Here is a 26,662-nt window from a genome sequence, read left to right as displayed (position 1 = left end):
GCACTTCAGCCTGCTTGCCAAAGAGCCCCTCAGGCTTCTCCCACACCCTCTAGTTCTGGTCTCAGAGTGGGGAGGTGTGCATGAGCTAGGCAGCCTCAGGGTAGCCCCCAGAAAATAGCAGAACAGTGACTGGTGGGGAAACAGAGAGAGAGGAGGGAGTGAGAGAAGAAAATCGGTCACCCAACAGTCTCCCTGGATATCTGCTGTCCATCATGGGTCCTCTAGAACCCAGTACCACACACCACTTCACTTGTCTCCGGAAGCCTACCTCAGCTTTCCCAAGACACACCAAGATCAGCTGCTGCAACCCACTCCAGTGATCAGCTACAAAATTCACCTGATTGTTTCATGACAAACATGAAATTGAGTCTTTGCTCCTCAGGATTTTATAAAAACATGTGGGAATTTTGCTGTTTATTTTTTACCATGTGTCAGATTAAAAGACTGTGAGCTAGAAATGTCCAAGGTTTAGTGGGAGTTTGTGAAAGAGTAAATGGGCATGGACCAAGGGTGATTCAGAGACCACAGGGTGGGTCTGTGACCTGGATGGGGAAAAGTCCTTGGACACATATTAGGGATATTTATTGGGCATTTACTGTGTCCAGAGTACTATACTAAGTGTTTGGAAGAGTACAATTCAACAGAGTTAGCAGCCATGTTCCCTGCCCACAAAGAGCTTAGCGAATAGAGGGAGAGACGGACATTAATATAAACAAATTACAGATATTTCCGTAAGTGCTATGGGGCTGAGGGTGGGATGAGTACCAAGGACTTAGAGATCCAAATGCATAGGTAATGCAGAGGGAGGGAGAGTAAAGAAAAAGAATCCTTAAGCAGGGAAGGCAGCTTGAAGGAGGTGTGATTTTAATAAGGCTTTGAAGGTGGGGAGAGTAGTATTCTGGCATATATGGAGGGGGAGGGAGTTCCAGGTCAGAGGGAGGATGCATTCATTCCATCATGTTTATTGAGCGCTTATTGTGTGTGGAGTACTGTACGAAGCACTTGATATGGGCAGGGAGTTAGTGGCAAGATAGCCAAGACTGAAGCACAGTGAGTAAGCTGGTGCTAGAGGAGTGAAGTGGGTGGGTTGGGCTGTAGTAGGAAATCAGTAAGGTACAGTAGGAGGGAGTGAGCTGAATAAGTGCTTTTAAAGCTGATGGGAAGGAGTTCCTGTTTGATGTGGAGGTGGATGGGCAACCACTGCAGGTTCTTGAGGAGTGCGGAGATATGAACTGAAGAGTTTTTTAGGAAAAGGAATCTGAGCAGCAAAGTGAAGGATAGATTGGACTGGAAGAGACAGGAGGCAGGGATGTCAGCGAGGAGGTTGATGCAGTAGTCAAGACAAGCTAGAATAAGCACTTGAATCAGCATACTAGCGGTTTGAATGGAGGAGGATGGGAGGATTTTAGCGACCTTGTGAAAGTAGAACCGACGGGATTTGGTGAGTCTAAGGTAGATTAATAAAATACAAAGGAAGATCTACCAGTACTTAAACAGATTGAATATGAACAGGGAATCAAAGGCACAGCAAATTTTGAGCTTATGATTGATTATGAGATTAGGAAGGATAATGATTTTGTCAACAGTGATGAGAAAGTTAGAAAGGAGAGGTTTTAGAAGGAAAGATGAGGACATCGATTTTGATCACGTTAACATTAGAGTGGCAGCAGGTCTTCCAGATGGAGATGTTTGCAAAGAATGAAATACTGTATGATTTGGTAGAACAGGTGGGAGGTCAGGGCTGGAAGTGAAGATTTGGAAGTCATCTGAATAGAGTAGGTAGTGGAAACTATATAGGTGGATAAGCTTCTAAAATGAGGAGAGTAGAGAATCCAAATGAGGGTCCGCCAACATCAGAAGCTTAAAAATGAAGAGGAGAAGAGCCAACAAAAGAAATGGAGAAGCAACAATTGGTGAGGGAAGTTGAAAACCATGAGGGTACTGTATCTCCTTGATTTATTTTGATTTGATATGATTTGCTCTCTTTTGCCTACTCTTTTCACTAGGTTTTTTTTTCCTCATTCTGACCCTCCCAACTCCTTCCCCCCGCACCAATGCCCCATCCCAATCTTAATGTGGCTCAATGAAGTTTTATATCCTCCCTCTGAATTTGTCCACTCTGCTTTCCTTTCCATGTCCTTTTTCTTTTCTGATCTCCCTCCCAACTTGTCAGGTCCTCTCCTTTTCTCCCTGAAACAACATGAAAAGGAACACTCGCTCAGAGACAAGCTTCCTCATCCAACTCCCATATCTCTCCCCAGAACTTTCTTCCCCCCTTTTAGGTTGGTCCTGTCCACCAGAGACCCTTCCAAGTTGGTTGCTCCTCCTCTTTGATAGCTTGGTTGGCATGTTTATGGGGAAGATATCCAAATCATTGCCTCCTCCCCATGAGGACCATTCACCCCCAGGGGAGGGAACATATCACACTACATCAGGAGGGCTTTAATTTCATTCAGTTGTATTTATTGAGCGTTTACCGTGTGCAGAGCCTGCCTTAAGCACCTTTAAAGGGTTCAGGAAGGCTGCCCCTCCAGGAACAAGAGAGAGGTGACACCAGGGATCAGACAATTCCCAACCTCCCAACCTTTTGGTCAGCTTTCCCATCTGGGGAGCTGTGGCAATAGTGGGTCAGAAAGAGGGTAGAAGAGATGGGAAAAAAAAAATTAATCTTTCCTTCTTCTACTTTCCCTGAGCATGAAAGGCTCCTTTTCACACCTGCCTCAACATGCGAGACAAATCATCAGTGCCAACGCCGACGCTTTGTGTTAGAGACCAAAGGCCTGGGCCTCAGACGACCTGGCTTCTAATCCCAGCTCTGCCCCTTGCCTGCTCTGTGACCTTGGGTAAATCAGTTCATTTCTCTGTGCCTCCATTTCCTCATCTGTAAAATGGGGATTCAATACCTGTTATCCCTCCCCCTTGGTCCCCGAGTCCCATGTGGGCCAGGGATTGTGTCCAACCTAATTAACTTCATCTACCCCAGCACCTATCACAGTGACACACGGCAAATATTTATTATCATGATTACCAATATTACAAGTACTACTTTGGCCGGTTCAAATTTCGTGTTAAAAAGAACCTAACCACAAGGGGGTAGTATTTTAATTCGCCAACAAAATTGAATTAAATTCATATTCTACTTAAACAGCTGGGTGGAAGTGTAAAATAGATCTGACAGTCAGGGGCAGTATACACGGACAATTGGGACTCAAGTTAAACACACATAATGTGACTGTGGACATCTATCAAACCTAAGCACACTTCCTCCTGAAAGCTACTTATGGACAGGGAACATATCTACCGATTCTGTTGCACTGTGCTCTCCCAAATACGTGGTACAGTGCTCTGCACGCAGTAAGCGCTCAATTAATACCATTGACTGTGAGGCTATTTAATAACTGCTAAAATCATTTCTAAAGTCAGTTGCCTCTTCTGCTCAGATCTGGCCAAAAACCTACACAGCCTCCCATTTTACCAACTGCCCAAGACGTTATTTTCCAAATGTCTCAACTTAAGAAAGACGCAGCTATCGAAAGCCACATAAAAAATGGCCTTATAATTCAGAACAAGATGATCGGACACCCAACCAGTTTTTTGTTTTGTTTTGTTTTTTTAAAGAACAGGGACAATTCAAATCAGACAGTCTTACCTTGAAATCCTTGTCAAACTTCTCAAGGGATATTAGGCTAATTATGGAATGTGATTTTAACTATTTTCAGCTTAAGTTAAACTGAACTCAAATGCAAATTTGGAGGATGGAGGAAAAAAACAATATTTTGCAATGCTGCTTCACCCAGGTATCCTGCAAACCTTTCTACACCAAGTTAAACAAATTACTGAATAATTATTATTTGTGGAAGAGACGTGGTTTAAAAGAATCAAAGGAAAGGCTGATTTCCAAAGACATGTATGCTCTGCTGTCCCTCCAAAGGGGTGACAACTGTCACTGTGGTAGTACTGTCCTACAAACCCCAGTCCCGCTCATTTCCCTTGAGGCCAACTTCCCATTTTTCAAAGATTCCACTCAACACCTTGGTTACTACTATGGTATTTGCTGAGTGTTTACTATGTGTCACACACTGTTTTAAACGCTGGGGTAAATACAAGATAATCAAATCTGACATAATGGGCAGGGACCCCGATATGAGGCCAGATACTCAAATAGGTGAGGGGCTACTGAGATCCCAAAGAGGAAGAGCAACTGGTCTAGCAATTGGTCTGAAGAGTGTTCAACCTAATTATCCTGTATCTATCCCAGTGTTTCCAAAAGTGCTTGGCACATAATGAGCGCTTAAATACCATAATTATTAATATTATTACTACCCCTATTTGGGAAGCAACCCTGCTGAATTAGTCTAGTCCTCATGTTCCCCTGGCCTGGTCACGGCCCTGTTGCTGGAACTCAGGGCCTCAGGGAAAGCCCAAGAAGCCTCAACACCATTCCTACCTCCATCTTAGTTCTGGGACCGAGGCTAACACAATGAGGCCCTTTTGACAAATGGTAATTGTTGGATGCCCAGAACGGATAGAGCTGTTGCTGCCAATGCTCTCTTAACAGTACTCACTGACAAGAGTATACACAGAAAGGCCAGGATGTACAGCCCTTGGCCTTTGAAGTGGCAAGGGAAGTAATAAAAGAGGATGCTAGATCTTCTCTTTCCTTTCTCCTTTTCCCCCCAGCCTATCTTTTTCTCTTCCCTTTTTGTTTAAGAACATTTTCTGTCCTCAGATTTCTGTCTAATAAAAAAAAGTTAATCCTGAGACTTTACGGTGACATCTAATCACTCCCCCAAATAGAGGAGGGAAGTAGGACTTGAGCAGCTGCTCTAATCATTCCCTTCCATTTCTACTTGAAGGGTGGGGGTGGAAAGGGAGGAAGCTGGGGAAACTTGACAACTCAGGGCTGGGTACATGATGGCCCTGCAACGGTATCGCAGGCCACACACCCAGGGCAGGACAGAAAGAGAGTGACCTCCAAGGGTAATGGGACTCAAATCTCAACAGTAACACACAAAACTTTACAAAGTACCAAGCAAATGAAGGTGGAGCTGCAGGTACAGGGAGCCAGGGTAGATCCTCCTTCCCAATCCCCTGGTCCGGGAGCCATGTTATTCCCATTCCAATCACCAGACTCAAGCCCTAAATCCACCGGAGCAGGCCAGGCTGAAAACACAGTGGTAGCAAACAAGTCTTCCCAGGTTCTGGAACACTGGAAGGTTGGGATGGTTAGGTCTGGGACGGACTTGCCGGAGCAGAGGAGCCTCAAAACTGTTACCTTAGGGTAGCGATATTCCACAACTCTTTTGCTGTTGATGTTACAGTCCTTGTTTGGCTAAATCATTGATTTTGCTTTAATGGGACAGTCTTTTCTTTTGTGTTATATGTTTGTGTTATGTGCTGGAGTAATGAGAGGTATTTATTGAGTGCTTACATGTGCAGAACGCTGTACTTATGCAAAGCACTGAATTACCTGCTGGGAAAAGGCTACACCAGGGAAAACGAGACATGACTCCTAATCCCAAAGGGCTCACAAGCTAAGCATAAACAGAGTTGTCCAACACCCCCAGTTCCAATTCCAGAGTTTCTTCCTAATTCAGTACGAGAGAGAACACAGGAGAAACTTACATGTAACATTTTTCCCTCACTTTTCGGCATACATAAGAAAATCTGTAAGCCCAGCACAAAGAACAGTTCCGTTTTCAAAACGCTTCATAACCACTGCTCGACAAATTATGTGGTTCCATAATTTTTTGCTGGGAATTTCTGGGAATTTTCATTTGAAAAGTTAATTCATTTTTGCAAATGGGAATTCTGGCATCCAAATTACAGTGCCCGAGACAAGTACTGAGTGCCCACAGGAAGCACTGGGAGAGAGACTGACAATGGGATCTACTGTAAACAATGGACAAGCCTCAGCCCAGTCACCAAGACTTGATGACGGAGAACATGCGCACGACAAATTAGAGTCGTGTTCCCACTAGGGAAGTGGGTGCAACAAGCGTGTAGGTAGGCAACGGAAGGGCACAGTGTATGTCATTACCTTAATTGTAAAACCTCTGTACAGTCACAGTGACTGGAGCAGAGTATTGTGGCTTTACTACACAACAGGACTGTACAGGATTGCCGCTGTGGTCTGCACTGCTCGCTCTGGCCTACTATTTTTCACACAAGCCCACGAACTGGCTATGATGACTCAACATCACAATGCTAAAACTACACTACTGGATTACCAGTGCTACTTAAAACCCACTGGCAATACCAAGTGGCAAAACAGGATTGCCAACAACAGAGCCCTCAAACTCAGTCAGTTTCCTAGCAAAGCTCAACACAGCTATACTATATGGCACTTGGGAAGAAAATGGAGATGGCTGCAGCATATCCAGACAGCTGCTGTTGGGTGAACTGAAAATAGGAAACTGAAAGTAAGGAGGCAGAGGAAACGATTTAAGGATGCGGTAAGAAAGAGCCCAGGACCACACCGCAACTCAGCTGAAAACTTGGAGACTTGAGGCAAGCTGACTAGCATGGCTCACTGCACCCAAGAAAGGAGAGGCTCTTTTTGAACACAAGGTTTACGAGGAACGAGAGACTGAGGCAAAAGATAAATCAGCACCAGGCACCGCACACAACAAACACTAGAGTACAACAAAGGACTGCCTTTGTGTATGCATGGTATGGTCAGGACGCTGGTCCCGCACTGAGCGTTTGCTCACAGAGAGAGATCACCAGGGCCATCATCTTGGAGCATGGAGGACATTTAAATACCAGGACACCTAATTTCCCTATAATGGGCAAATTGTGCTCTTGCAGACACCCACCTTAAACAAAACTTGCTTACTTGCTCCACATAGTAAGCGCTTAATACCATAATTATAACACTCCGTGTCCCACAACATGGTCAAAAAAACATTTCTTCCAAACTCTGCGGAATGTTGTATCCAACACAGTCTCATGATGTCGGACAGACTGCCGCTACTTATGTTCTACCCAAAACACACAGCAAAAACAGACATTTTGGCAGAATTGAGTGTGTACATGTGGAGAGCTTGTGTGTGTTATCACTACCTCACTCAGCACTTGTGTAGGTATGTTTATTCAACTGCAGATTCAGTTATTTACTTCGATTTAATTAGCTGTAAGTGTTAACAGTCTGTCTCTCCATTAGAGTCTTGAAGGCAGGGAGCACCTCACTTCTCTGTTATACTTTCCCAAACGCTTAGTACAGTGCATTACACTAGCTGGATGCTTAATAAATACTGTTGTTGCTAGTACCTAGAGACGTAGAAGTTGTGCTAACTGAGATAAATTGGCATCCCTTATTCTGAACTTTCACAGTATCGGCTTCTTTGCATTCTAAATCAGAAGTCAGCCTTTGGAGTATTCTGAATTCAATCAAGAGAGAGAACAAGGAAGTCCCTGAACTAAAAAAAAATACATACATATATAAAACTGTAACCCAGATATCTAAGAGGAAGAGACTCTAGGAAGTTCACTCAATTCAGGATTTCTGCTGTTTCTGGGGAAGCAGATTCTAAAGGTGGAGTCGGTAGCTAGTAGCCACACCGAGACTGAGCACTGCTACCGACTAGAATTATAGGCTGGGCTCTGTAAGTTACAAAAGAGAGACGTGACATCCGACTGAGGCAATATGAAATCAAAGGCATGCTTGTTTGCAGTGCAAAGAGAGTGATATAGTTTGGAACGTGTCTACTGACTCTGCTGCACTGTACTCTCTCAAGTGCTTAAGCTCAATGCCCTGTACACAGTAAGCACCCAGTAGATAAATACCACTGATTGTGCTTTTACCTTCCAAGAGAGTCTCTGTGCGAACACGGAAAACCAACTTTCCTCTTCTCCCACACCCTTCTACATCACCCTGACCTGCTCCCTTTATTCACTCCTCCCCTCCCAGCGCCACAGCACTTATGTACGTTAACTGTCATTTATCTATATTAATGTCTGCCTCCCCACCAGACTGAAAGCTCATCATGCCTGTTTAGTGTTATAGTGTACTCTCCCAAGCACTTAGTACAGTCCGCTCCCAGACTTCTCTATCACCGTGGATGGCACGACCATCCTTCCCGTCCCGCAGGCCCGCAATCTCGGTGTCATCCTTGACTCGTCCCTCTCGTTCACCCCACACATCCTATCCGTTACCGAGACCTGCCGGTTTCACCTCTACGATATCGCCAAGATCCGCCCTTTCCTCTCCACCCAAACGGCTACCTTACTATTACGGGCTCTCGTTATATCCCGGCTAGACTACTGTGTCAGCCTTCTCTCTGACCTCCCTTCTTCCTCTCTCACCCCGCTCCGGTCTATTCTTCACTCCGCTGCCCGGCTCATCTTCCTGCAGAAACGATCTGGGCATGTCACTCCCCTTCTTAAACAACTCCAGTGGTCGCCTATCGACCTCCGCTCCAAACAAAAACTCCTCACTCTAGGCTTCGAGGCTCTCCATCACCTTGTCCCTTCCTACCTCTCCTCCCTTCTCTCTTTCTACCGCCCACCCCGCACGCTCCGCTCCTCCGCCGCCCACCTCCTCGCCGTCCCTCGTTCTCGCCTATCCCGCCGTCGACCCCCGGGTCACGTCCTCCCGCGGTCCCGGAACGCCCTCCCTCCTCACCTCCGCCAAACTGATTCTCTTTCCCTCTTCAAAACCTTACTTAAAAATCACCTCCTCCAAGAGGCCTTCCCAGACTGAGCTCCTCTTCCCCCTCTACTCCCTCTGCCATCCCCCCTTTACCTCTCCGCAGCTAAAGCCTCATTTTCCCCTTTTCCCTCTGCTCCTCCACCTCTCCCTTCCCATCCCCACAGCACTGTACTGGTCCGCTCAACTGTATATATTTTCGTTACCCTATTTATTTTGTTAATGAATTGTACATCGCCTCGATTCCATTTAGTTGCCATTGGTTTTTACGAGATGTTCTTCCCCTTGACGCTGTTTAGTGCCATTGTTCTTGTCTGCCCGTCTCCCCCGATTAGACCGTAAGCCCGTCAAACGGCAGGGACTGTCTCTATCTGTTGCCGACTTGTTCATCCCAAGCGCTTAGTACAGTGCTCTGCACATAGTAAGCGCTCAATAAATACTATTGAATGAATGAATGTCCTGCACATAGAAAGCTCTCAATAAATACAATTTATCAAAAGCTCCTTCTGATGTCAGATTGGGTCACTACTGCCCCTCTGCCTTACCCAGTTTTGCCAGAATATGTGCTCTCACTACAAATTATGAAATTAGGGAACGATCCTCTCAGAAAATGAACCTGTCTGGACATAGGTGCTTGGGTGCAGTAGAAGAACCCAGGAGTACTACAGTACAGATTTTCCTTACTGTGGGGTTGTACAAGAACCTAATCCCTGTATTTTCAGCAAACTGGTGAGAAAAGAACTGATCTCAACCAATCAGTAGCATTTATTGGGCACTTACTGGGTGCAGAGTACCGTACTAAGCACCTGGGAGAGTAAAATATAACTGAATCAGGAGGCACGCTCCCTATCCACAAGGTGTAGAAAAAAGACAAACATTAAAATAAATTATGGATATACACTTAAGTGCTGTGGGGCTGAGGGTGGGGTGAATACCAAGTGCTTAAAGGGTAGATTCAAGGGCATAAGCGACCCAGAAGGCAAGAGGGAGTTCGGTAAATGAGGGCTCAGTCAGGGAAGGCTCTTGGAGATGTGCTCTGATGATTAGGGCTTTGAAGGTGGGGAGAGTGATGGTCTGTCATACACAGAGGAGACGGAGTTCCGGGCCAGAGAGAGGTCACAGGCAAAGGGTTGGAGTGACAAAGATGAAACTGAGGTACAGTGAGTAGATAAGTGTTAGAAGAGTAAAGTGTGCAAGCTGGGTTGTAGCAGGAAATTAACGAGGCAAGATAGGAGGGAGCTTTAATATAGTGTGTTCTACAGTGACCATATATAAAACCTACATTCTTGTTCTATTAAAAAAAACCTTTTTTCTCCTTTTCTGGTGACAATCACCTGAAAAATATTAACCTCACAGAGCATTAATAATAAGTCTTTAAGTGCTTAAGGTGTACAAAGCACTGAACTATGGGCTGGAAAAGAATACCCCTGGGAGAAGGAGGGTGCCTGGCCCTCGTGGAGCTCACAATCTAAAAATAAGGAGAGAAGGGGACTGGCGATGGACACATAAGACAACAGTAAAATAAACTGTGGGCAGGCAACACCACTACCAGCTCAGGTGTGTTGTAGTCTCCTAAGAGCTTAGAACAGTGCTCTCTGCACACAATTAAGTGCTCAATAAATAACACTGATTGAATAAAAAACAAAAAGATCACACCAGATGAGGGCAGGGATAAATACAAAACAAAACAAAAGCTGGAGAGTAGTGCACTGTGGTGAGCTTAACTCCATATGGCCCAGTCTTACTATCTCAATATGAAGTCATAAAAAACTAACATTATACATTTCAGCAAAAGGTTTAAAACCAGTTTCTAAAATTGATAACGACAATCCTATTTTATAGATGAAGAAATCTAAGCGGCTTGCCCAAGATTACACAATGAGGCCAAGAAAAAAGGAGACCTCATCTAATTCAATTCAGTTCACAAGCCAACTCACCACATTCCTTTACTACATAAAGCTGAAGAGTACACAATCAGGATCTGGCATAGAAAAACATTCTAATGATCTGTTCGTTTTACCTATATGTGTTGTGTGTGTGTTTGTTTCAATCAAACACATAAGACATTGAAGTTATTTAAAGGGTGAATACAAGCCTTTTTTTTGCCAGTCTTGGAGGAATATGCTTCAATAGACAGAAAAGGAGTATCTTTGGAACATGAGGACTAAGTAAAAATTTTATTACTGCAGGGACTTCAACTGTAATATTACTAAGTCATAAAATGAAGGCGGGCAACTTTTTGTATGGTGCTAACCACATGATACAAGGGATAACTATATACAGACAGAGCTGCAAATTTCTCAAAAGCTCTAAAACAAGAAGCGACTATAGGTAAGAAAGCTGGTACATAAAAATGGAGGCTCTACCACCCAGGTTTTGGGTTTGTTTGGGTGTTTTTTTTTCATTACTATTTCAAACTGAAATAACTACTGGTCCATTTTTAAACATGGAAAACTTGTCAATTTAGGCTTGGCCATCTTCCCCCCCTGAGCTGTAGATTTTGAGGGCAGGAATTGTATTATCACAGTCTTTCATTTGCTTCCACAAGTAACTAGTACAGTACTTTGCCCACCGTTGACACTTAGTACTGTTGCTAATGAAGATGATTGGTCCAGAAGCTCAAGTGAATTTGGAGCAAACTGTGCACTCCAGTCGTATGGCTGTTTTTAAATACAGAGCCACAGTTAAAGTCACCAGTGGCCAAACAATAGGCAACTGAAAAGATACTTATGATGTTCCTGAACAGGGGTGTGTCAGAAGACGGATCAAATTATTCCAAAGGTGCTAGTCCTTTAATTAGCCATTTAATGCTTTTGGAGGTGCGTGAGCGCTTTCAAAAGGTGTACCCCACAATGCCTACAATCCAGAGAGAGGCACGACGCTGACTGCTGAGGCGCCCCGTGACTCATAAGCGGCGCCCCCCACCCCCACCCACGATGGTTCATCCAATCACTGCGGTGAAGACTAGTCTAACTTCTAACAGCACCGCTCACCACTGCCTCCAGCAACCTCGAGCTGCGCACGCCGTCACCCATGGGTGTCACCACACAAGTCTCCAGGATGGAGCACACAGTCCCCCTGGCCCAGTGGCAGGGACCGTACGGCGCCCTGGTCCTCCTGGGCCGGGTCTGCAACCCAGGCTGTGCCTCCCACCAGCTCTCACTTGGAGTCCCACGGTGGGAATGGAGCCAGGTACAGACCCTGGGTAGGGAGGAAGGGGCAACACAAATGCCACTGTGGCTCTCCCTCCTCCTCCTCCTCCCTCCTCCTCTCCCCAACCCCCCAGCTGGGGCTGGAAGGCAGGCGAGGGGAGGAGCCACACAACGGAGCGAGTCATGTTAGCTGTAACTGTTGCGGCTATGAGCAAAGTTCAAAAAACAGGCTGGAACACAGGGGCGGGGAGACCAAGGGGCAGGAACGCCTCTAGGAACAGGGCAGGGGGAGACTGGCGCTATCATTTTTACTTACCTATAGGCCTTGGTCATTTCCGGAACAGACCTAATCAGCTGGGTCTGAGTCTGTGGGACACGACGATTCACAATATAGCCCGCCTTTCCAAAGAACACACATCCCAGCTGTGTCATGGAGTACACTCATACCTATGACTGAAGGATTCTACTTATATCAGGCAATCTGAGGCAAAAACCAGCATGGGTTTTACAAAATGCTTTTGGGGGGGGGGGGTTCCCCCCAAATCATCTTGAAAGCTTTTCCCTGAATTGCTTCAAATCCTAAAACAAAATTTAATGGAAGGAACCAGCAAGAGAAAAGCTATTCAGTAAAAACCGATCAACAGTATTTGTGCATCTACTGTGTGCCAGGCACTGTTCTAGTTACACGGGAGAGTCCGATAGAGTCAGGAAGCATGATCTCTGCCCTCAAGGTGCTTACACTCTAGTGGGAGAGACAGACACTGTAATTACATACAGATAGGAAGCAGCGTGGCTTAGTGGAAAGAGCACGGACTCGGGAGTCAGAGGTCGTGGGTTCTAATCCTGGCTCCGCCACTTGTCAGCTGTGTGACTTTGGGCAAGTCACTTCACTTCTCTGTGCCTCAGTTCCCTCATCTGTAAAATGGGGATGTGGGACATCCTGATGGCCTTGTATCTACCCAGCGCTTAGAACAGTGCTTGGCACATAGTAAGCACTTAACAAATACCAAAATTATTATTATTATTATTATAGGAGGAAGTAGTGTTTGAGTGCTCAGATGGCACTGAGCACTGTGACAGATGGAGGACTATGACTCGGGCGGAGAGTTTCTGCTGGATGCACTGAGGAATGGACAACCACTGGAGGTTTTTGAGGAGTCAGAAGACCAGCACAGGACGACATTTTAGAAAAATGATCCAAGCAGCAGAGTGAAGCCTGGACTAGAGAAGGAATGATCCAAGCAGCAGAGTGAAGCCTGGACTAGAGAAGGCAGAGAAATCAGAGGGAGCTGATGCAGGGGTCAGGCATGTAGGCCACGTGAATGGAAAAGGGCAGATCCTCCATAATTTATAGTAATGTCTGTCTCCCCCTCTCGGCTCTAAGCTCATAGTGGGCAGGGTACATGTCTATCAACTCTGTTGTACTGTACTCTCCTAAGCGCTTAGTATAGTGCTCTGCAAACTGTAAGAGCTCAATAAATACAACTATGACTGATCCCGCAATTGTTATGGAGGAAAAACTGACAGGATTTGGCTACACTGAATATGAGGGTTCAAAAAAAGGAAGAGTTGAAAATAACACCAAGGTTGTGGGCTCCGGAGGCTGGGAGGGTTGTCAACTGTGCTGGCAAAGTCAGGCCAAGTAGAGGATTTGAAAGGGAGGACAAGGGGCTATGTTTCGAGCAGATTAAGTTTAGGTGCTGGTAGGACATCCATGTGGAGACGTCCTAGAGGCAGGAAGAGATGCGGAATTGCAGAGACGGGTCAGGGCTGGTGAAATGGATTTAGGAATCATCCACGGTAAGTGTCATTAACAGCCCAACCTTCTTCTTCAGGGTAGCCCATAATCTCAGTTAACTCCTCAGGGTCTTTCAATATGTTCATTGAAACTACTGCCAAATCCTGACAGTTCTTCCGATATCTGCCCTTTCCTCTCCACCCACAAAACTACCACCCTGGTCCAGCCTCAGGCTTAGACTACTGCACCGACCTCCTCACACTCTCCCTGCCTCCAGCTTCGCCCTGCTCTAATAATAATAATAGTAGAAGTACCTGTTAAGTGCTTACTTTGTGCTAAGCACTGAGCTAACCCCTGGGGTAAGTACAAGATAATGTGAATGGACACAATCCGTGCCCCACGTGGGATTCACAGTCTAAGGGGAACACCGGGTATTGAACCTCCATTATACAGATGAGAAAACTGAGGCCCAGAGAAGTTAAGTGACTTGCCCAAGGTCTCGCAGCAAGCAACTGGTAGTATTTAGGAGGCTATGTTAACATACGCCGCAGGGACCACCATCTTGGGCATGCTGCTTGAAACAACTCTTCTCTTTAAAACACTCTACTGGCTTGCACTGTCTCAGCATGAACACAAAAACTCCTCCCACTCAATTTCTCTCTCAACAATTCATCCCATTTTATCTATCTGCTCTCTTCACCCACTCCTCCCAACTCTTTCTCTTCACTCCTCTTTCCAGCTAACCTGTGAACTGTACCTCACTCTCGTCTCTCCCAAAATCGCCTCCCCCAGCCTGGAATGGCCTCCCTCCCTAAATCCAACACAGCCCAGACCTCCGCATAGTCAATACCTTCCAGAAACACCACCACCTCCACCAGGTCTTCAAACGCACTAGCAATTTCTACCACCTAGGCACTTATTTATACTTATCCAGAGTACTTCTGAATATGTGGTACTCAACTGAGCATTCAACTAAGTTCTTTATTGGAAAATATTTTTCTGTCTCCCCGCCTTAAAATTTCAGCTCTCTTTGAGCAGGGAATGTGTCACTTCCCTGTTTCGTAACTACCACACGCTTAGTACAGTGTACTGTGCCCATTGTAGCCATCAGTGGTGTATTATAATAATAATAATTATGGTACTTGTTAAGTGCTTACTATGTGCCAAGCACTGTACTAAGCACTGGAGTAGATACAAGTTAATCAGGTTGGACAAAGTCCATGTCCCACATGGAGCTCACACTCCGGGGCCTTAATCTATCCACTAAGACATGACGCTTCTTACTGAGTGCTTACAGTGGGCAGAGCACTGTAGTAAGCACTTGGGAGAGTACTACATAACAGAGTTAGTAGACACAATGCCTTCTCACAAGGAGCTTACACGGTGAGGGGCGGGTGAACGGGGAAAAGAGATGCACAATAACTGTAACTACTATTACTAGTAGTTGAGTAGTAACGCAGCCTGCTACTCCTGTGATCCGGGGAGTCAGAAGGCCCTGGGTTCTAATCCCAGCTCTGCCACTTGTCTGTTGTGTGACCCCTTGGGCAAGGCACTCAGTTTCTCTGGGCCTCACTTACCCCCTCTGTAAAGTGGGGATTAAGACTGTGAGCCCCATGTCAAACCTGATTTGCTTGTATCCACCCCAGCACTTAGTACAGTGCCAGACACATAGTAAGCACTTAAATACCACAATTTCCATTATTACTAGTGAAAGTCATGTGAGTGGATGAGCTCCCTAAAGAAGTGGAAAGTGGAAGGAGAAGATGACCCAAAAATGAGCCTGAAGGGGCAACCGCAGCTGAAGGATGGGAGACAGAAGCTCCAATGAAAGAGTGAACGGGAAGGCAAAAGAGGAACCAGAAGAGAACTGTGCCAATAAAACCAAGGTTAGTTATCTAGGGTATCCAGGAGAATAATAATACTGGTATTTGTTAAGCATTTACTAAGCGCTGGGCTGGATACAAGCAAATCAGGTTGTACACAGTCCCTGTCCCATGTGGTGCTCACAGTCTCAATCCTCATTTCAAAGATGAGGTAAGTGAGGCGCAGAGAGGTAAAGTGACTTGCCCAAGTCCACACAGCAGACAAGCTGCAGAGCCGGAATTAGAATCCATGACCTTCTGATTCCCAGGACTGTGCTCGACCCACTAGCCATGCTGCTCCCTACACAGTCCACTGGGTCAAAGGAACTTCAATAGGTTGAAGAGGATTAGGTGAGTAGAAGTCATTCGAAATGGCAAAGGGCAGGGTCACTGGTGACCTTGGAGGGAGAGGTCTCACTGGACTGAAGAGGGTGGAAGCCAAGATTGTAGAGGGTCAAGAAAGGAGTCGGAAGAGGGGAAGTGAAGGCCACACATGTTTACACCCACCCAAGGCGTTTGGACAGAAGGAATGGGAGGAGGGAGATGAGACAACAGCTGGGGATGGTATCTGGGGAAGGTTATTTTAGTACGGAAGAGGAAAAATAAATGTTATTTATATTAAAAATTATATATAACATGAATTTATATCAATGTCTTCCCCCCTTTAGACCGTATGCTGATTATGAGCAGGGAATGTGTCTGCCAACTCAGTGGCAGCGTACTCCCCCAAGCACTTGGTACCATGCTCTGCAGAGTGTCAGCGCTCAGTAACTGCCACTGACTGGCCAAAGATAAAGGGGAAGGAGCTGGAGAGCGAGGGGCTTGAAGATAGCAATTCGAGAGGGGAGAAGAGAGTGGTCATGAGTCTTCAGCAAGTGGGAATAGACTGTAGACTGTACGCTTCTGTGTGCGGGGATCCCATCTACCAACTCTATTTATTAAAACTTTCCAAAGCACATAGTGCACACAGTACATTGCACTGCACACAGTAAGCACTCAACAAATATACCATTGACCGATTAGGCTGGAGGCAGAGTGAGGGACTAGAATTGGAACCTACTTAGAATAAACAGGGTTTTAAACTCTGGTCTGAAGGCCCCAGAAATTACAGTGCTCTGAAGTGAAACAAAGTGTGACCAAGCTATACTCCGGGGCTTTAGATTTCAGCCCATGTATGCCTGCTATCCTGGGTTTGTCAAATGAGGACATACCAACTCCTCCCCCCATTAAATCCTAAAATTTTCAATATTTCCTAGACTTCAAGATATAGGGCTTTCAAAGGAAATTACTTAAAAGCTCCCTTGAGTTGTTCATGTGGCCTAATGGACAGAGTACACAGCTGGGGGTCGGGAGACCTGGGTTCTAATCCTGGCTCCGCCACTTCTCTGTTGTGTGACCTTGGGCAAGTCACTCAGCTTTTCTGGGCCTCACTTACCTCACCTGTAAAATGGGGATTATGACTGTGAGGCCCAAGTAGGACAGAAACTGTGTGGGATCTAATTCGCTTGCCACAACTCCAGCACTTTGTACAGTGCCTAGCACATAGTAAGCGCTTAAATACCACAATTTTCATCATCACAAGTGCTTACTCAATACAGAGCTCTATTCATAAATAGATTTTTCGAGCACTCTTTTCTCTAAAATTTACTCTTACTCCAGGTTTTTCCACCTCTGCCAGTTCTCATGTCCTCCTTTCTAATTTCTGACTCCTAAATCATCACAGTAGAAATCCTGGCCTCAAAGTTTTACTTCTTTAGCATGTACATATTTTTATTTGGAGCTAGTCTACACACTTATTTGTCCAAATCAAATTGGAACACCAGGTCACAACATACCAATGGTAGATCTTTACAATCTATTCTGGAATTTAATCATACTCCATGGACCAAATTCCAACCAAAAAATCCTTACTCCCCTGAACTTTATGTTTACTAGCAATAGGAACAGTCAGTTATAAAATGGGCAATTAGACTTGTTTCTTCTACTAAAATTCTGTCTAACAATAGAATGTGTTTATACCAACGATTTGTTTTTCCAATGGTTTCGGCGCTTTAAATTTTAAAATGATCAGATGCTAGAGCAAATCAATTGAAATCACGTCTCAGAGCAAAAGCAGAGAAGGTAAAACATGCTGGAGGTCTTCAAAATTGCCAATATACACCTGAAAGCTCACAACTGTTTTCAATGTTATTTTACAGATGATCATATCTGGGATGGAAATTAAGTCCAAAAATAAAAATAAAAAAACACAAAAAAACCCAACATTCTGTTGCTTCATGGTTAGCAGTTCTGCAATTAAGTTACCAATAAAACATTCTGAACTTTACACAGAGAAACCCTGTAAATTTAGTTTTTCCTCTAACTGTGAAATTTACCCCACAATCACCACTTTAAAGTCAATGTTTCCCTTTACTGTCATTTCTTCGTTTTGATTTTTCCACATTTCTAACCACAATATAAACAGCAACTTTAGCCCCACCCCCTTAAAACACAAGTTTTACCAATCAGATCCCATTTTCAAGGTCTCCACAATTTATAAATTATCCTAGACCTCATTCAAAATTATTCTTCCACATTCTCATTTCCCAATATTTTACAGCATCGGTCATGTATTTAACTGCTTCATCCCAGAAACATGTAGGCTGGTGATCCTCATTTCACCTGTGACTGAAGTTTCATTGCTACCCATTCACATGCAATATTTAAATATCCTTTTAGTGTGGAGTGTGTGGATTCCTCCGCCATCCGTTCTTTCTAGACTGTGATCTCGTGTGGGCAAGGAATGTGTCTATTTGTTGTTGCACTCTCCCAAGCGCTTAGTACAGTGCTTGGCACACAGTAAGCACTCAATAAATATGACAATGAACTGAAAGTATTTATTGAGCGCTTACTCTGTGCCAAGCACTGTACTAAGCGCTTGGGAGAGTACGATATAATGCATGGCGCAGTGAATAGTACACGGGCCTGGGAGTCAGAAGGTCATGGGTTCTGTTCCTAGCTCTGCCACTTGTCTGCTGTGTGACCTTGGGTAGGTCACCTCACATCTCTGTGCCCTAGTTCCTGTAAAATGGGAATTGAGACCATGAGCCCCACATGGGACAGGGATTGTGTCCAGCCTGATTTGCTTGGATCCATCTTGGGGCTCAGTAGAGTGCTTGACACATAGTAAGCGCTTAACAAATGCCATTATTATTATTATTATTATAATTACACACCTAACTACATTTGCAAGCAATTAATCCACCCACTGGGGGTTTTTTCATTGCTGTTTCCAAACCTTCTTCAGAGAAACACCCTGTCCCCTCACTCCACAGAAAGACACATTAAAAAAAAAGGGACCTCAACCTAACAGCACTCCTAGAGATGTAAACCGCAAAGACTACACATCCCACCATGCAATGCTCTTGTCCTCCAAGCAGGGCGGGGCGGACAGCGAAAATAAAATAATACAGATGGTATTTGTTAAGCGCTTACTACGTGCCAGGCACTGTTCTAAGCACTGGGGTAGATACAAGATGATCGGGTGGGACACAGTCCTGTCCCAAATAGGGCTCAGTCTAAATCCCCATTTTACAGATGAGGGAACCGAAGCACAGAGAAGGAAAGTGACTTGCACAAAGCCACACAGCAGACAAGTGGCAGAGCCGGGATTAGAACCCATGACCTTCTGACTCCCAGGGCCCTGCTCTAGCCACTAGGCCATGCAGCTTCTTGAGAGGGAAAAACCCTCCCCAGCCCCACTTGCTACTACGTCTCCACTCACCTCCTCTATGCACCAACAAAAATAAGCGACTCAAGTCCTCGTCCCAAGTCCACCCACCAGGACGGACGTATCCACCCTCACCATTCATTCAGTTGTTTTTATTGAGCGCTTACTGTGTGCAGAGCACTGTACTAGGCACCCTCATAGCCACCCTGGCCTTTAAGGGAGCAGCCGCACACCACAGGGCTTGGCTAGCTCATCTGTAAAATGGGGGTTAAGACTGTTAGCCCTACGTGGGCAACCTGATTACCTTATATCCACACCAGTGCTTAGAACAGTGCTTGGCACATAGTAAGCACTTAAATACCATTATTATTATTTACTTGTATCTATTCCAGTGCTTAGTACGGGGCCTAGCACATAGTAAGCTCTTAATAAATACCATTATTATTATTTACTAATCTCCATCCTAGTGCTTAGTACAGGGCCTGGCATATAGTAAGCTCTCAATAAATACAATTATTATTATTTACTAGTCTCCCTCCTACTGCTTAGTACAGGGCCTGGCACATAGTAAGTGCTTAATAAATACTATTATTATTATTTGCTTGTATCCATCCCAGTGTTTAGTATAGTGCCTGGCACATAGTAAGCACTTAATAGATACCATTATTATTTGCTAGTATGCATCCCAGCGCTTAGAACAGGGGCTGGCACACAGTAAGCACTTAATAGATACCATTATTATTATTTGCCTGTATCCATCCCAGCGCTTAGTACAGGGGCTGGCACATAGTAAGTACTTAATAGATGTCATTATTATTACCTGCTTGTACCATTCCAGCGCTTAGTACAGGGCCTGGCACATAGTAAGCAATTGACAAATACATTATTGTTATTATTTGCCTGTATCCATCCCAGCGCTTAGTACAGGGTCTGGCACATAGCAATCACTTGATAAATAGCATTATTATTACGATTATTATTTGCTTATATCGATCCCAGTGCTTAGTAGAGGGCCTGGCACATAGTAAGTGCTTAATAGATACCATTACTATTTGTTTGTATCCATCCCAGTGCTTGTTACAGGGCCTGACACATAGTAAGTGCTTAATAGATACCATTATTATTATTATTTGCTTATAACCATCCCAGTGCTTAGTATAGGGCCTGGCACATAGTAAGCATTTGATAAATACCATGATTATTATTTACTTGCCTCCATCTCAGCACTTAGTAGAGGGCCTGGCACAGAGCACTTAGTGGATACCATTATTATTATTTGCTTATATCCATTTCAGCATTTACCACTGGGTCTGGCACATAGTAAGCGCTTAACATACATTATTATTATTATTTGGTCATACCTATGCTGGGGCTCAAGAGAGGGCCTGGCACATAGCGCTTAATGGATACCATTCTTATTATTTGCTTATATCCATCCCAGCGCTTAGTACAGGGCCTGGCACATAGTAAGTGCTTAACAGATGCCATTATTATTTGGTCGTACTGATGCCGGGGCTCAGGAGAGGGCCTGGCACATAGCACTTAGTGGATACCATTATTATTAATATTTTTTGGTCGTATCCATGCCGGGGTTTAGGAGCGGGCCCGGCACCTAGTCAGCACTTAGGGGATACCATTCTTATTGTTATTATTTGGTCGTACCTATGCTGGGGCTCAGGAGAGGGCCTGGCACAAAGCGCTTAGGGGATACCAGCACTATTATTATTTGGCCGTATCTGGGCCCAGGAGAAGACCTGGCACCTAGTCAGTGCTTAGTGAATACCATTATTATTATTATTAGGTCATATCCATGCCGGGGCTCAAGAGAGGACCGGCACCTAGTCAGCGCTTAGTGGATACCATTCTTATTCTTATTATTTGGTCGAATCCATGTCGGGGCTCAGGAGAGGACCGGAACATAGTCAACACTTAGGGGATACCATTATTCTTACTATTACTTGGTCGTATCCATGCCGGGGCTCAGGAGAAGCCCTGGCACCTAGTCAGCGCTTAGGGGATACCATTCTTATTATTTGATCATATCCAAGTCGGGGTTTAGGCAAGGACCCGGCACCTAGTCAGCACTTAGTGGGATAACATTATTATTATTTGGTCATATCCATTCCGGGGCTCAGGAGAGGACCGGCACCTAGTCAGCACCTGGGGGATACCATTATTATTCTTATTATTTGGTCGTACCAAGGCCGGGGCTCAGGAGAGGGCCTGGCACCTAATCAGCACTTAGCGGATACCATTATTATTCTTAGTATTTGGTCAAATCCATGCTGGGGCTCAGGAGAGGACCGGCACCTAGCCAGCCCTTGGGGGATACCATTCTTATTATTGCATGGCTCAGTGGAAAGAGCACGGGCTTGGGAGTCAGAGGTCATGGGTTTGAAACCCGGCTCTGCCACTGGTCAGCTGTGTGACTGTGGGCAAACCACTTCACTTCTCTGCGCCTCAGTTACCCCATCTGTAAAATGGGGATTAAGACTGTGAGCCTCATGAGGGATAACCTGATGACCCTGTATCTCCCCCAGCGCTTAGAACAGTGCTCTGCACTTAGTAAGCACTTAGCAAATACCAACATTATTATTATTATTCGGTCATATCAACGCTGGGGCTCAGGAGAGGACCTTGCACCTAGTCAGCGCTTAGTGGATACCATCATTATTATTATTATTCGGCTGTACCCATGCCGGGGCTCAGGAGAGGACCAGCACCTAGTCAACGCTTAGGGGATACCATTCTTATTACTTGGTCATATCCAAGTTGGGGTTTAGGCGAGTATCCAGCACCTAGTCAGCGCTTAGTGGATACCATTATTATTATTATTTGGTTGTACCCATGTCGGAGCCCAGGAGAAGGCCTGGCACCTAGTCAGCGCTTAGGATATACCATTATTATTATTTGGTCGTATCCATGCTGGGGCTCAGGAGAGGACTGGCACCTAGTCAGCGCTTAGTGGATACTATTATTATTATTATTATTTGGTTGTACCAACTCCGGGGCTCAGGAGAGGACCAGCAGCTAGTCAGCACTTGGGGGATACCATTATTATTATTATTTAGCCGTATCCATGTCGGGGCTCAGGAGAGGACCGGCACCTAGTCAGGACTTGGGGGATACCATTATTATTATTATTATTTGGCCGCATCCATGCCGGGGCCCAGGAGAGGACCGGCACCTAGTCAGTGCTTAGTGGATACCATTATTATTATTATTCGGTCATACTCATGTCGGGCCTCAGGAGAGGGCCTGGCACCTAGTCAGCGCTTAGGGGATACTATTATTATTCTTATGATTGGTCGTATCCATGCCAGGGTTTAGGCAAGGACCCGGCACCCAGTCAGTACTTAGTCTGACTAATAATAGTCTAATAATAATAATTATTATTCTTATTTGGTCAGATCCATGCCGGGGCTCAGGAGAGGACCGGCACCTAGTCAGTGCTTAGTGGAGACCATTATTATTATTATTCGGTTGTACTCATGTCGGGGCTCAGGAGAGGGCCTGGCACCTAGTCAGCGCTTAGGGGATACTATTATTATTCTTATTATTCGGTCGTATCCATGCCGGGGCTCAGGAAAGGACCGGCACCTAGTCGGCACTTAGTGGACACCATTATTATTATTATTATTTGGTCGTACTAACACCGGAGCTCAGGAGAGGACCGGCACACAGTCAACACATAGTGGATACCATTATTATTCGGCCGTAGCCATGCCGGGGCCCAGGAGAGGACCGGCCCCTAGTCAGCGCTTAGTGGAGACCATTATCATTATTATTATTTGGTTGTACCAACGCCGGGGCTCAGGAAAGGACCGGCACCTAGCCAGCAGTTGGGAGAATTCCGTCAATGGGCAGGGACTGTCTCTATCTGTTGCCGATTTGTACATTCCAAGCGCTTAGTACAGTGCTCTGCACATAGTAAGCGCTCAATAAATACTACTGAATGAATGAATGATTATTATTTGGTCGTATCCATGCTGGGACCCAGGAGAGGACCGGCACCTAGTCAGCACTTAGTGGATACCATTCTTATTCTTAGTATTTGGTCGTATCCATGTCGGGGCCCAGAAGAGGACCTGGCACCTAGTCAGCACTTAGGGGATACCATTATTATTCTTATTATTTGGTCGTACCGATGCCGGGGCTCAGGAGAGGACTGGCACCTAGTCAGCGCTTAGTGGACACCATTAGCATTATTATTTTTATTTGGTCGTACTAATGCCGGGGCTCAGGAGAGGACCAGCACACAGTCAACACATAGTGGATACCATTATTATTCGGCTGTAGCCATGCCGGGGCCCAGGAGAGGTCCGGTCCCTAGTCAGCGCTTGGGGGAGACCATCATTATTATTATTATTTGGTTGTACCAACGTCGGGGCTCAGGAGAGGACCTGCACCTAGACAGAGCTTAGGGGATACTATTATTATTATTTGGTTGTACAAACACGGGGGCTCAGGAGAGGACCGGCCCCTAGTCAGCGCTTAATGGAGACCATTATTATTATTAGGTTGTACCAACGCGGGGGGGCTCAGGAGAGGACTGGCACCTAGCCAGCACTTGGGTGAGACCATCATTATTATTATTTGGTTGTACCAACGTCGGGGCTCAGGAGAGGACCCGCACCTAGACAGAGCTTAGTGGATACTGTTATTATTATTTGGTTGTACCAAGGTGGGGGCTCAGGAGAGGACCGGCACCTAGTCAGCGCTTAGTGGAGACCATTATCATTATTATTATTATTATTATTATTATTACGTTGTACCAACGCGGGGACTCAGGAGAGGACCGGCCCCTAGCCAGCACTTGGGGGAGACCATCATTATTATTATTATTTGGTTGTACCAACGTCGGGGCTCAGGAGAGGACCCGCACCTAGACAGAGCTTAGGGGATACTATTATTATTATTATTTGGTTGTACCAAGGCGGGAGCTCAGGAGAGGACCGGCCCCTAGCCAGCACTTGAGGGAGACCATCATTATTATTATTTGGTTGTACCAACGTCGGGGGTCAGGAGAGGACCCCGCACCTATACAGCGCTTAGTGGATACTATTATTATTATTTGGTTGGACTAAGGCAGGGGCTCAGGAGAGGACCCCGCACCTAGACAGCGCTTAGTGGATACTATTATTATTATTATTTGGTTGGACTAAGGCGGGGGCTCAGGAGAGGACCGGCCCCTAGATAGCACTTGGGGGATACCATCCTTATTATTATTATTATTTGGTTGTACCAACGTTGGGGCTCAGGAGAGGACCCGCACCTAGACAGAGCTTAGGGGATACTATTATTATTATTATTTGGTTGTACCAAGGCGAGGGCTCAGGAGAGGACCGGCCCCTAGCCAGCACTTGGGGGAGACCATCCTTATTATTATTATTTGGTTGTACCAACGTCAGGGCTCAGGAGAGGACCCGCACCTAGACAGAGCTTAGGGGATACTATTATTATTATTATTTGGTTGTACCAAGGCGAGGGCTCAGGAGAGGACCGGCCCCTAGCCAGCACTTGGGGGAGACCATCCTTATTATTATTATTTGGTTGTACCAACGTCAGGGCTCAGGAGAGGACCCGCACCTAGACAGCGCTTAGGGGATACTATTATTATTATTATTTGGTTGTATCAAGGCGGAGGCTCAGGAGAGGACCGGCCCCTAGTCAGCGCTTAGTGGAGACCACTATCATTATTACTATTAGGTTGTACCAAGGTAGGGGCTCAGGAGAGGACCAGCCCCTAGTCAGCCCTTAGTGGAGACCCTTATTATTATTATTATTTGGTTGTACCAACGTTGGGGCTCAGGAGAGGACCCGCACCTAGACAGCGCTTAGGGGATACTATTATTATTATTAGGTTGTACCAAGGCGGGGGCTCAGGAGAGGACCGGCCCCTAGGCAGCACTTGGGGGAGACCATTATCATTATTATTATTAGGTTGTACCAAGGCGGGGGCTCAGGAGAGGACCGGCCCCTAGGCAGCACTTGGGGGAGACCATCATTATTATTATTTGGTTGAACCAACTACTATTATTATTATTATTATTAGGTTGTACTAAGGCGGGGGCTCAGGAGAGGACCGGCCCCTAGCCAGCACTTGGGGGAGACCATCATTATTATTATTTGGTTGAACCAACTACTATTATTATTATTATTAGATTGTACCAAGGCGGGGGCTCAGGAGAGGACCGGCCCCTAGGCAGCACTTGGGGGAGACCATCATTATTATTATTTGGTTGAACCGACTACTGTTATTATTATTATTATTTGGCTGTACCAAGGCGGGGGCTCAGGAGAGGACCGGCCCCTAGCCAGCACTTGGGGGAGACCATCATTATTATTATTTGGTTGAACCGACTACTGTTATTATTATTATTATTTGGCTGTACCAAGGCGGGGGCTCAGGAGAGGACCGGCCCTCAGCCAGCACTTGGAGGAGACCGTTCTGATTCTGAGGATCGGGTGGGATGGCTGCCGGGGCCGAGGAGAGGCCCGGCCCCCGGTCACGGCCCCACCCCGGGGCTGCGGGGCAGGGAGCGCCTTGCCTCTCGGCCCCGTCCGGACCCCCGAGGCCCGGCCTTCCTCCCCCCTCCGTCCCCCTCACCGTCTTGGCGGCCTCCGCCCAGGTCCTGCCCTTCTTCCTGCGGCCCTTCTCCCTCATGTCGCGGGCGGGGCCGGCGGGGAGGGTCCTGCGTGCGGGCTCCGGGGGCCGGTCCCGCCGGGGAGGAGAGGACGACGCAGCCGGGAGGGCAGCCGGGAGGCGGCGGCGGCGCCGGCGGCACCGAGAGAGGGGAGCAGCGAGGCGCGGGAAGGAAGAGACGCGCGTCGAGGTCTAGGGGGCCGCCGCTCCACCCGCTGGGGCCGCCGCTCCACCCGCTGGGGCCGCCGCTACCACCGTCGTCGTCGTCGTCGTCGTCGTCGCCGCTGCCATATTGGGCCGCTAGTGAAGAGGCCCAGCCAACGCCGTCACGTGACCGCTCCCGCGCGGCCGGCGCGCGACCCCCCCCCCCTTTCAACCGCCCCGCGCGCGCGCGCCCCCGCCGCCTGTCAAGCGGAGGGCGGAAGGACGGAAGTGCGCAGGCGCTCCGCACACACACACACCCGCCGCCGCCGCTCTCCCTCCCTCCGGACCCCCCCCCTCCCGCGCATGCGCCGGACGCCCTCCTCAGGCGTCCGCGCCTGCGCCGTAAGCCCGGCGGCGGGACTTGGCGGGGGCAGCCAATCCCGCGCGCCGTCCCGGCGTCCCTCGCGGCCATTCGGCCAGTCCTCTTCATTCATTCATTCATTCAGTCAGCCAGGCGCGGTTGTGAAGGCCGCAGTGTGTGCGCAGCGCTGGGCTCAGCGTCTGGAATAATAATAATAATGATGTTGGTATTTGTTAAGCGTTTACTAGGTGCAGAGCGCTGTTCTAAGCGCTGGGGGAGATCCAGGGTCATCAGGTGGTCCCCCGTGAGGCTCCCAATCTTCATCCCCATAATAATAATAATGTTGGTATTTGTTAAGCGCTTCCTAGGTGCAGAGCGCTGTTCTAAGCGCTCGGGGAGA

At 46.6% G+C, this 26,662-nt stretch overlaps 1 protein-coding gene across 2 annotated transcripts in view; it reads right to left on the bottom strand.

Annotated features, from left to right (window-relative positions):
• Positions 1 to 26,103, bottom strand: part of LOC114814243 (putative Polycomb group protein ASXL2) — a 63,624-nt gene extending 37,521 nt beyond the window's left edge. Inside the window, exon 1 of one of the 2 annotated variants that reach the window (XM_029071944.2) lies at positions 25,722 to 26,103. In XM_029071944.2, coding sequence (XP_028927777.1) covers positions 25,722 to 25,778 — 57 coding nt within the window. In that variant the 5' untranslated portion in view covers positions 25,779 to 26,103. The remainder of the gene's footprint in view (positions 1 to 25,721) is intronic. The other variant, XM_029071945.2, reaches the window with a different exon arrangement.
• Positions 26,104 to 26,662: the final 559 nt, after the last annotated feature.

This window comes from Ornithorhynchus anatinus, chromosome 9 (assembly GCF_004115215.2).
Source record: "Ornithorhynchus anatinus isolate Pmale09 chromosome 9, mOrnAna1.pri.v4, whole genome shotgun sequence".
NCBI lineage: Eukaryota > Metazoa > Chordata > Mammalia > Monotremata > Ornithorhynchidae > Ornithorhynchus > Ornithorhynchus anatinus.
This window is presented reverse-complemented; position numbering and strand designations above follow the sequence as displayed.